General features: G+C 43.2%; 1 protein-coding gene across 1 annotated transcript; it reads left to right on the top strand.

Moving 5' to 3' along the window:
• The first annotated feature begins 28 nt into the window (after positions 1 to 28).
• On the top strand, positions 29 to 2,832 carry LOC138287333 (zinc finger protein 271-like). Its single transcript, XM_069227689.1, has one exon. It carries the CDS (start codon positions 37 to 39, stop codon positions 1,702 to 1,704), a length of 1,668 nt encoding a protein of 555 aa, XP_069083790.1. The 5' UTR covers positions 29 to 36; the 3' UTR covers positions 1,705 to 2,832.
• The last annotated feature ends 9,918 nt before the right edge of the window (positions 2,833 to 12,750 follow it).

The raw sequence follows: 12,750 nt of genomic DNA, 5'->3' as shown, positions 1-12,750 counted from the left end.
AAAATGTGTGAGAATAACACAAGTGATTTATCAACCATGTTGGCCCTTCAGGAAACACAGCCACAGGATGTAGAAAAATGTATACCTAACCCAAACACAACCAAGAAAGAAAAAGCATACACATGCAGTGAGAGCTTTAGTTTGTCATCAGAACTAAAGCACTTTCAGCAAACGCACACAGCAGAAAAAAAAATCAAATGCAGTGAATGTATGAAGAGCTTCATTAATGTATCAGCACTACAAAGGCACCAGCAAACACACACAGGGGAAAAAACATTCAAGTGCAGTGAATGTGTGAAGAGCTTTAGGCTGTTATCACACCTACGAAGACATCAGCAAACACACACAGGGGAAAAGCCATTTAAGTGCAGTGAATGTGTGAAGAGTTTTAGTCAGTTATCAAACCTACAAAGACACCAGAGAACACACAGTGGGGAAAAGTCATTCAAGTGCAGTGAGCGTGTGAGGAGCCTTATTCACTCTGGACAACTAAAAGCGCGTCAGGGAAAACACACTGGGTTAAAACCTTTCAGGTGCAGTGAATGTGTGAAGAGCTTTGGTCAGTTATCAACCCTAAAAAGACATCAGCGGACACACACAGGGGAAAAACCATACAGATGTAGTGAATGTGTGAAGAGCTTTAGGCGGTTATCACACCTACAAAGACATCATCGAACTCACACAGGGGAAAAACCATTCAGGTGCAGTGAATGTGTGAAGAGCTTTGGTCAGTTAGCAACCCTAAAAAGACATCAGTGGACGCACACAGGGGAAAAACCATTCAACTGCAGTGAATGTGTGAAGAGCTTTAGGCGGTTATCACACCTACAAAGACATCAGCGAACCCACACCGGGGAAAAACCGTTCAGATGCAGTGAATGTGTGAAGAGCTTTGGTCACTTATCAACCCTAAAACAACATCAGCGAACACACACAGGGGAAAAACCATACCATTGCAGTGAATGTGGGAAGAACTTTAGCCATTCAGCATGCCTAAAAGAACATCAGCAAAAACACACAGGAGAAAAACCATTCAAGTGCAGTGAATGCATGAAGAGCTTTGGGCTGTTATCAACCCTAAAAAGACATCAGCAGACACACACAGGCAAAACACTATTCAGGTGCAGTGAATGTATGAAGAGCTTTGGGCTGTTATCAACCCTGAAAAGACATCAGCGAACACACACAGGAGAAAAGCCATTCAATTGCAGTGAATGTGGAAGCAGCTTTAGTCGCTCAACACACCTAAAACTCCATCAGCGAACACACACAGGGGAAAAAGCATTCAAGTGCAGTGAATGTGTGAAGAGGTTTAGTTCTTTACCAAGCCTAAAACAACATCAGCGAACGCACACGGGGGAAAAACCTTACCATTGCAGTGAATGTATGAAGAGCTTTAGTCGTTTTTCCATACTCCGAGTACATCAACGAACACACACTGGGGAAAAGCCATACAATTGCAGTGAATGCAGAGGTAGTTTTAGTTGTTTCTCAACATTAAGAAAACATCATCGAACACACACAGGAGAAAAACCATTCAAATGTAGCAAATGTGTGAAGAGCTTTAGTTCTTTATCAAGCCTAAACAGACATCAGCAAACACACACTGGGGAAAAGCCATACCAATGCAGTGAATGTCTGAAGAGCTTTAGTCGATTATCTAGCCTACAAAGACATCAACGAACACACACCATCACTGAGTAAATAGAATGGATTAAATGTGCCAATTAGGTGCATACCAATTTTACTATGTTGAGAAGGGAGAGGGCAAGTACTTCATCACTCGTTAGCAGGAGTAAAGTGCACAGAATCCTAAAGCCACCAAAACGGGTTCAGCAAGAACCTGAGGGATGTCTTGCAAAAGATGGTCATTTCCAACAGTGTATTTTCCCAACAATTGTTAATTTCTCTACATTTTGTAGGAAGAATCAATGAAAACCAGGAAAGACATTGTGAGTTTAGCACAATGTGGAATAAAAGGAATGAAAGTGTCTACGAAATAGATGTAGAAAGAAAAACATCCAAGCACACTTGACACTAGGAATAATAGGGCATTGAATAAAGGGCCACCTACCAGTAGTTCTGGTTCTGCTTCATAGGATCTTCTTTGATACTCCTAAACAGTAGAATAATTCCCTGCAGTGTCCCAGAACACCTATTAATATGTAGTATTTGCTGTTACCTTCAAGACCCAGTTCTTTTTAAGCCTTAACGTAAAGTAGAGATGCTTATGTACATATGTATATAGAGATACTCCCACACCCATCCTTTAAAAAGTACAGTCAGTGAGGGGTCATTTATGGATTCACTGAACATTCCTATGATGAAGAACCAGGACTACAGGTGCAAAACATTTTCTTTTGCATTGTAGGGTCTTTATTGATCGTCATAAATGCTAGACTAGAATAGCAAGCTAACTCATTGACGAAGCGATTGGTAATTTATAGTCCAGCAGAACAGAAACGTAAAGAACCTTATTTAATAAGTTTTATAAAACTTGCTTCACCTACTCTAGCTTCTGCTTGATTATCAAACTCTAAACAATAGTGTTTGGCGAAGGTGTGGATAGATTTCCTTGCTGCAGCTCTATAGATGCCCACAACAGAAAACATTTGTTATTCATGACGTAGGACCTGCTTTTTCTCTTCTATAATGAGCTCTGGGTTTGCCTGGCAATTGTTGGTTTGTTTGAACGGTGGTAGCATAATGACATGCATGCCACTAGATATAGATTGTTTAGAAGTAGCCATTTCTTCTCTTATGTGACCATAATTTATAAAGAATTGATTTGTATTTCTGATGTCCTTGGTTTTATCTAACAAAAATAAAGAAGAACCCTTCTGATATCTAACTAATTAAGAGCTCTTTCTGCTGGTTTAGAGGGCTTGGGAAAGTAATGGTCAGATTGAAGTGGAATTCTGAGACAACTTTAGCCAGGAACGAAGGATGCTTTCTTCAAACTGCCCTATTCAAATGAAAAACAATTAATGCTTTCTTAAAGATAAATCATGGAACTCACTGACAGTTCTAGTTGAAGTGGCAGCAATTCAAAAGGCAGTTTAGTTTTCCATGAAATATGCTGCAAAGTAGCTGTATGAATGTATTTAAAAGTAGGAGCCATTAATTTTGACAGTACCAGATATAACTCCTCAGTTGGAAGTGCATTTTTAACACGAGGGAAGACTTTTTTAAAGAACTTCTAGAAAATGTTTTAGGGTGGGTAATTTAAAGAACGAAAGCCACAGGATGCACTTTATGGAACAGATTTGTAACTTGGCTTTTGGTTGATGCAGTGGATAACGAAACAAAGCTTTGTCTTGACATGAAGTTGGGTTTTGTCCTTTAGTGTGCTATCATATACAAAATCTTTACCATTTGAGAGCATAACATGGATGGGTATTTCGCTTCTTTTAGTGTAGCCATACAAACCTGGGGTGCATTCAGGTATACATATTGTTCGTCTCAGAGACAATGGTTTCCTTTGTGGTGTGGATGAAACTGTAGAAGTGCCAACATTCTGAATGTTTTCCTTTTGAATGTATTTGTTAAGAAAACACAGATCAAATACTGGATGATGTTGGATTGTTTTTGGGGACTAGAAAACTGAAGTAAACTCCTTTGTTTCTTTGATGCAAAGGTTCTATTGTGCCTGATTTAGTTGTTCTGTAGGATACAGGTTTCTTGCTCCAGCAGCAAGAGGAAGAAATTAAGTGTTGGTTTTGAAGCAGATTAAGTAGCCCCTTTCTATAATGTTGAGTATCCATTTGTCTGTTTTTTTTTCCACTCTTCCAAGTGGAATGCCAGCACTTCCCCCATAGGAGTGGATAACTATCAGCGGGGCTGTTAGAGAATCACTGGAAATTGCTAGATGAGTTTCTCCCTCTAGAATATGAGTTTCTGGGAAGTGGCAGTTTCTTACTTTGATACGACATTGGGGTTGCTGATCCTCCCCTTGCTTTTATTGCTAAGGCCATTTTTGATGTTGCAGTCTGTGCTGGATAAAACAACGTTCTTTTGGACTGTACTGTTTACAGAAAGCTTCTTCAATCCCAACAGATGTTAGAGTTTCCACTTGATACGGAGCATCTTTTTGTCCGTATGTTGGCCAAAGAGGGCTATAATTATAAGTTGCAGCACTAATTACAAATCACATAATCATCTCCCTAAGGTTTTTCCCAAGAAGTATTGTCACAATTGCGTTTTTCCAATGTGCTGATGCTGTTCCTCACATTTCCTAGTGATACCAATTTTCTTGCTTTCTCTCTCAGGAGCAGCAGTTGATTCAGGATCTGAAGGATGTTTTCATCTCACAGCTGTGACAATGACTGAATCAGGCTTTGGGACTATTATTAGATTTTCTGGATCTTTTTGTGGTGGTTTCTATTTCTTCAGTAGACGCGGAGTTGTTGAGTGAGAAGCTTATCCTCTGCCAGTCTTCAAAGTCTTGAGACTAATTGTAAGAGAGGGTGGGGTGCTGTTCTAGATTGTAATGTTTCCAGAATTACAGATACCGATGACTGAGGTGCTTCACGGAATATGTTAAGCTTGGTTGCTCTTCTACTAGTACCTCATGGAAGGTGATATTGTATTGGTAATACTCTGGAAGAGGATTGAGATGGTGATGCAGGTGATGTTGTAGTGTATGAAGACAGATCAGATATGTGCATGGTGATCTGGGCCTTCTTTTAAGGGAGGCGCTTGGAGATGTTCTTCTAGGTGTTTGTGGTGAAGGTGGTTTCCACATGTGTATAATGACATTGAAGTGGCCTTTGACATCTTTTTTGGAAGTGATTAGCCCAAAAGGCTATGGCGACATTGTATTGTCTCTTCAAATGGTATTGTTGGGGTGATTGCACTGTACAACAAGGGTGCAGGGTTCAGAGAAGGTGTGTCTGCATGCGGGACAGACAGATGTTTCTTTCCTTTATCTCTTTAATATCATGGAGTACCTCCTACAGGTGAAAAGTTTATTGTGGTTGGAGTATGTTTGGAGAGGTGGTGATAGGCTTTCCGTGTCCACTTAAGGGCAAGGATCAATTGACACCATTTTTCTAAGAGATGGTCGTTTTGAAAGGCATCAAGGCAAATCCAGATCTGTGACTGGGAGTCTTTGAAAAGTTTCAACACTCCGTCCATCATTTTATTTTGTGATATTTCCTTGTGTGCCCCCACGCCCAGACGTGAGTCCCTTGCTTTCTGCGCCACTGGATTCAATTTAGCCTGGCTGATGAATGGTGATACCCTAAAACTGGTCCCATGATACTAGAATCCTGTCCATGGAGGACCTGGCTTGGCAGTTAAGGCTGGACTGTTCCATTAGGAGCAGGGTCAAAACTGATTTGCATATAGCTGGGTCTGAACTGGGGTGACATAGCAAGAAAAACAACAATGGATTAAACCCAGATCTGTGACTGGGGTGAGTGTTTGAAAAGTTTCAACACTCCATCCATCATTTTATTTTGTGATATTGCCTTGTGTGCCCTAAGTGGCTGGGGTATGCCTAGACGTGGGTCCCTTGCTTGCTGCGCCACTGGATTCAAGCTAGCCTGGCTGATGAAGGGTGATACCCTGAAACTGGTCCCAGGATGCTTGAATCCTGTCCAGGGAGGACCTAGCTTGGAAGTTCGGGCTGGACGGCTCCCGTTGGGAGCAGGGTCAAGACTGATTTGCATATAGCTGGGTCCAAACTGGGGTGACGTGGCAAGCAAAATAATAATGGTTTAAACTTAGATCTGTGACTGGGGGTAAGTGTTTGAAACGTTTCAACACTCTGTCCATCATTTTATTTTGTGATATTATCAAGGCAAATCCAACAGATTAGGCCAGCTGCGGCATCGTGGGCCAGCTACGGTGTCGGGAAGACCCGCAAACAGTACATTGGAAATGCAGGGCATCATGATCCTTATGAGGAGGTCTGGTTTGTGGTGTTGCAGGCATCTGTTCACGAGGTCAGTGCAGGGGTAGTCGGGCTGATGATGAAATCAGGAGGGCTGGTGTTGATGGCGTTGGGGCTGCAGTGCCAACTGGGACAGTAGCTTTGCACTGAGCAGTAAGGTTAACTTAGAAGGCAATGTGTAAAGTATAGGTGCAGAACGTATACCATAACACAGTGAAAATACCACAAAAAGACACCACACAGGTTTAGAGAAAATAGAGAATATTTATCTGAATAAAATACAGTTGAAACAAGCAAATTCCAATGTACACAGGCAAAGTTATGAATTTTTAGAGATTAAATCCAACTAAAGTGCCTAGAAACACAATAGCTCCAACTGGGGCTATCGTGGCGTAGTTGATGGAGTTGTTCCCAACAATCCGACACCACCAGTGCAGGTCACAGAGTCACATGGACCCTCAGGTACAGTACCTTTTGAAAACGAAGAGTCAAAAAAAGGTGTTGCTGAAGTTGGTGCGGCGTCGGTCCTTTACAGCTTTCGAGGAAAGAGGCGTCAGTTCTGTGCTGCAGGGGGAGATCGGCGCCCCGATGCTTCAGTTCCGTGTGACCCGGCAGGGTCACTGGTTCCAGTCCATCAGGACGTGATGTGTCAACTTTGCAGTGTCGCAATGACCCTGAGTGATGTCATCGGAGTCGCGGCAACGTCGGACTTGCATTTCAAGGCACAGTCGTTTCATGCAGCAAGGTCCACCAAGCAGGCTGCAGCGTCGCTGAAGTTGTTCTGGAGTCACTGTAGTCGGGTACTAGCAAAAAGCTAGTAGTTCAAATCTTTGATGTCCCTGATACTTCAGAACAGGAGGCAAGCTAAATCCAATCCCTTGGAGAGCACTTTTGGGGGGAGGCAGAGTCCTTCCAGCACAGTCAGAGGCCACCAGGGCAACAGTAGGGCAGCAGTCTTTCTCAGCAAAGCAGTCCAGAGAGTCCTTTGGGCAGCCAGGCAGGCCTTCTGACAGAGTTCAGGCGCAGCTCCAGAACTGTCTGAGTTGCTGGGGTCAGAGGCCCAGTTTATATACCCAAAATGCTGTTGAAGTGGTGGAGCCTTCAAAGAATGGTTTTAAAGTGCACAAGTTTCCCTTTTAGCCCAGTCCTGTCTGCTAGGGTCCCAGTGGGGGTTGTCAGTCCTTTGTGTGAGGGCAGACCACTGGCCTTTGAAATGTACGTGTCAGGCCCTTCACCCTTCCGGCCCACAAAGACCCATTCAGTATGCAGATGAATGCAGATGTGACTGAGTGTCCTGTGTTTGTGGTTGTCTGGGTGAAATGCACAAAGGAGCTGTCAACCAGCAAAGATCAGACGTTGATTGGAGACAGGATGTAAGGTGCAGATGGTTTTAGGTGCAGAGAAGTTGTCAATTTCTAAAAGTGGCATTTCTAAAATATTAATATAAAGTCCAAACTCACCAATAAGCAGGATTTTCTTATTAAATATGACCTGGATACCCCTTTCAGATCAGAAGCTACCACTCAAAAAGTATATAAGGGCAGGCCTAATGCTAGTCTATTAAAAGAGCAGGTCTCACAGTAGTGGAACATGAATTTAGGAGTTTTTCACTACCAGGACATATAAAACACATATGCACATGTCCTGCCTTTTACCTACAGAGCACCCTGCCCTATGGGTTACCTAGGACCTACTTTAGGGGTGACTTATGTGTAGAAAAAGGGGAGTTTAAGGCTTTGCATGTTCTTTTAGATGCCAAGTCGAAGTGGCAGTGAAACCGCACACCCAAGCCTTGCAAATTGCAGGCCTGAGACATGGATAAGGGGCTACTTATGTGGGTAGCTCAATCAGTGCTGCAGGCCCACTAGTAGCATTTAATTTACAGACCCTGGGAACATGTAGTGCACTTTACTAGGGACTTATAAGCAAATCAAATATGCCAATTGGGGGTGAACCAATGTTACCATGTTTAAGGGAGGGAGCATATGGACTTTAGCACTGGCTAGCAGTGGTAAAGGGTGCAGAGTCCTAAAACCAGCATAAATAGTGTCAGAAAAGTGGAGGGATGCAGACAACAAGTTGGGGAATGACAAACCTAAGGCTGTCAGGTCTAACAAGAGCAAATAGCAGTGATAGCCCTAATCCCCCCATCTAGTCCAAGGAAGGAAGCTCATTCCCCATACCTGTGTTCAGAGGTAAGGAAGAGGTCTGTTAGTCTGCTAGGAGTCCTCGTAGACACAGAGGAAACAGAAAGTTTCAGCAGAAACTGTGACGACGTGCAGCACGAGTTGGCAAGCTGGCTGGAATGTCCCCTCTAAGATGGTGTGGGCAGTGTGATGTTTTATAATAAAATATATGTTGTTTTAAGAACTTCCCTGATGTGACAACACATATTTTTCCGTGTAGGGTAGACAATGTACCCTTTGGATTGTCAATACCAGGTAAATATTGTGCAGCCTTGGGTTAAGCACAGGATGAAAATGTTAGACAAAGAAATGAATAACAGATTCTGAATGGAAGGACAACTGATATAAAGAATAAAAACATCTACACTAGAATGAAACTTTGCTAAAATAATAGAAGGTTATCACACAGTGTGTGGGTCAGTGACTTCCATTAATGATCCCTCACTCTTCTGGAGAGAAGCTTTGTGCCCAGCCTGGTTATCACACAGTGTGTGGGTCAGTGACCTCCCTTAGTGATCCCTCGATCTTCTGAAGAGAAACTATGTCCTCGGCCTGATTATCACGCAGTGCGTGGGTCAGTGACTTCCATTAATGATCCCTCACTCTTCTGGAGAGAAGCTTTGTCCTAGGACTGGTTATCACACAGTGTGTGGTTCAGTGACTTCCATTAATGATCCCTCGCGCACATCAATATAAATCATTCAAACAATTATGCCTCCATCTCAATATAAGTACCACTCATGATAGAATAGAATTTAAACAGTAATCTGCACGTTTGAATAACCAGCATGGCTTTTAAGAAGGACGTACAAACTGGAACATGACAATTTCAGAGCTTCTCATTTGTAATAAGTGTGTGAGACAGTGTCTCAGAAAGATTTTAAGTTTGCAGCAAAAATGTTTGAAAGAGTTTTGTTTTACCCTTCAAATGGGACTACATGCCTCAATCTGCAAGAGACCAGTGTTTGACAGATCACACAACTGGGGCAACAGCAAAGGCAGCAATTGTGTCAATCCTTTCTGATTCTTCTCTAGTACTGTACTTTCTCTGAGGCAAAATGAGCATTTTTGCTGCACATAATCATACAGCTTCTACACACATATACCTTCTGCTTTGTGCACGCACAACCTCCCTGCACTGCACCTACCCACAGTTTTGTTCAAAATGATTTTGCCTTGTCATATTGTTGCATACGTATTGTATATTCATGGCATTTGTGTAGAGGATCTTTGGTATGGCACAAAGACAGAAATGTAGCAATGCTGAAGGCATAATGTGACTGATTGTGTAGCTTGTACTGGGCTTTATTAATCAGTGAGAGTGAAAGGAGTATTGTAAGAGTGTGCCTCCAGTTTGTATGTAAAGATAAGTTGGGTGCTCTGAGAAAAAGATCCAACCATGAAGGGATTCGCAGTCTTTTGCCTTAGCCATTAGGCAACATGGTCACTTGCATCAGTATCTCTGGGTGTTTAGGGTTAGGTGGTATGAATGGATGTGGACCATTTCAATTACAGTTGTGCAGGTCAGGATCTCATATCATTTTTCATCTTCTTTCCCTGAAAGGACTTTTTAAAATATATATATTGAATAGTTCCAAAGTTTCATATGTCATAATTTACTTTACTACCTTATAATCCTCCTTTCTTCCTGTGTTTAATACTCTTTTATGCTGCAATACTAGCTTTGGATTATTTGGAAAGAGAATGAAACTGCTTTGACAGTAGTTCAGACTTCCCATTTCTTGACTTGCTAATTTGCTCCCTGAATTAGCTTATACAAGTGACATGAACAGGGCCATGACCTAAGCACGTACCTGAAAGCCTGTCACCACCTCTAGAAATAAAATTCACCGCAGCTCAAAACAATCATTTTGAAAGAGAATATTTCAAGTGAGTCCAAGTTTAATTTCAATAAAGAAAGCTGTATAAAATGACACGCTGCACATTTGGGTAACCAGCATGACTCTTTTCAGTGAAGAAGTGGAATGGTTCTGTTGCAATATACTATCACCCTGGTAAGCTGCTACGAGGAAGAGTAAACAATATGACTAGGTGTCATCAAAGAATTATGAGGGTAGAGATAACACCTCAGGTGGACTCGAACTTACACACCCTGAGTTGGGAAAGCAGTGCCCAAGCCAGTAAGGCACCGAGGGTAATCTGTAAGACTGGGTTCCAAAATCATCCTTTCAACTCAGTTCATGGCCACATACAGCATTTCTGCCTAGGGACTTAAACCTAACGAGGTTTAACGAGGGACTGGAGATCGTAAAGCCATGCAGAGAAGGAGTTTCACAGGTTTAACTGGATATACTTATCCTAGGTTCTAGATAAGATCCACTTATGGCCTACAATGAAATCTTTCATTCATGCCAGCTTTCGGAAACACACTGCCAAACATAAAATCAATGCATCCTTCTCCCCCTCCGATTATGCTCAAGGGGGGTACATGGTAATGGTGTTCTTCATCCCCCCTAGCCTTTACCCTTAAAATGGAACCTTAAGCAGTCAGGATCCTGTCCAACCCTGCAATTCATGGCATGATGACAGAAGGCAAAGAGAACATAAGTTGGCTCTTTTCGCCAACTATATCCTCTGCTTTATTACTGACCTGGACATCACCATCCCTGCACTGATGAGGGAGTTAGCCTCCTTCTCTCAAGCTTCGAGATTTAAAATCGGTTTCTCAAAATCATGGGGCATAGGAGAAGCAGACCACCTGAATAGCCTCAGGGACCCCCATACAGATAGGTGGCTTCCAGTGGGAGATATCAGTGATTACCCAGTGAATCAGACTTCCACAACGCACGAGTGATCTATATAACTACACTATCCCTCCTCTTTTTACTTCCCTTTTCAAGGACCTTTATCTGTGGGGTAAGCTGGAGATCTCCTAGCTCAGCAGGCTTAAAAGCCTGAAAATGAACTTCATGCCTCGTCTATGGTATGGTCTCCAAAACCTCCCTCCAGCCATCTCCAAAGCCACTCGTATACAAATTTGCACCAAAATGTTTGACTTTGTGTGGGGAGGCAAGTCCCGGAAAGTAGCAAGGGCATCACTATTTTTACCTGTAGCGGAGGGTAGCTTGGGTTTTCCAGACATTCTCATCTACATCTTTGCTGCACTACTCCACCCCTACCTGGACTAGAACTGCGACCCCTATGGCAAACCTTGAGTTCAGGCAGAGAAAGCTTTCTTCCCAGTTCCTCTACTGGGTTTCTGTGGCTTCCTTTGTAGGCCTGGAAGGGAAAGGTCCCCATGCCCCCCCCCCCCCCTGTCCCTGCACACTAGAGAGAGGTGTGGCAGAGACTGGCATTTCCAACTTATCCCTTTCCGCTTACCCCTTGATAAATAACCCAGAATTTCCCCTAGGTTCCTTTAGTTGTCTCCGGGACACACACCAGCCTTACAAGACTTCTACGATTATGAGGATGTGCGGTCACACAGGACCTGGTTGCTAAATTTGCACTGACCATACAGGACACCTACAGGTTGTCAGGCACTAGTAGACTTAGATTTACAACGGGACAAAACTCCCATAGAAATCCTATCCCTTAATGACACCCATGGCAGAGGCATATCATGGCTATACCAACATATCTTGAACCTTGCTCCCCCCAAAAAACATGCCTATGTGCGGCAATGGGAGAGGGAGTTGGACACCAAGATCTACGGTGCTATGTGCCAGAGAACAGCTAAATCTTAATTTCGTATTCGCTATAAGGGGAATGCCTATAAAATACTAATGTGTTGGTACCTCACACAAGTTAGATTGGCAAAGATGTTTGGGAGTTCAGACTTATCTTGGAAGGAGTGTGGCGAGTGCTGCACATTCCTACACACTTGGTGGTCTTGTTTGGTAATCCAAACATTCTGAGTCAGAGTTCCTTGTGCAATACATGCCATTACAAATATCTTGTTAGCACACGATCCACTCACAATCCTCCTAGGGGACACGGGAAGATAGACTCTTCCCCATGACAAGTCTACAGGGAGGACAGCATGATTGAATCTGGCCTAAATGTGGAAACAGCTGCACACCCCCTCCTTGAACATGTGTGTGGTGGGGCAAGACCTGGCCTATATATGCTATGCCTCAGTAGTTTAGGGAGTTCATCCTTACCTTAGCCCATGACATTCCCCTTGGTGGGCATTTAGGACAACCCAAGACTTGGGAGAGATTAGTCAACCATTTCCAATGGCCCAATATGTCTCAGAAGGTAAGGGAGTTTTGCAGCTCCTGTGTCACCTGTCAAGCAGGTGGCAAGACAGGTGGCCATCCAAGGGCCCCCTCATTCCACTTCCAGTGGTGGGGGTCCCCTTTGAGAGAGTGGAAGTGGACATAGTGGGTCCACTTGAACCACCCACAGCACCAGGGAACCAATATATACTGGTAGTAGTGGATCATGCTACCAGGTACCCTGAGGCAATTCCCCTTAGGTCCACTACTGACCCTGCATTAGCCAAAGCACTCAAAGGTCTCTCTACCAAGATGGGATTTCCTAAAGAGGTGGTTTCTGACAGAGGTACCAACTTTATGTCAGCTTACCTAAAACATTTGTGGAATGAGTGTGGGGTGACTTATAAATTCACCACACCATACCATCCATAAACCAATGGTCTTGTGGAGATATTTAACAAGACATTGAAGGGCGTGATCAAGGGGC

The sequence above is a fragment of the Pleurodeles waltl genome, chromosome 4_1 (assembly GCF_031143425.1).
Source record: "Pleurodeles waltl isolate 20211129_DDA chromosome 4_1, aPleWal1.hap1.20221129, whole genome shotgun sequence".
Taxonomy (NCBI): Eukaryota; Metazoa; Chordata; class Amphibia; order Caudata; family Salamandridae; genus Pleurodeles; species Pleurodeles waltl.
This window is presented reverse-complemented; position numbering and strand designations above follow the sequence as displayed.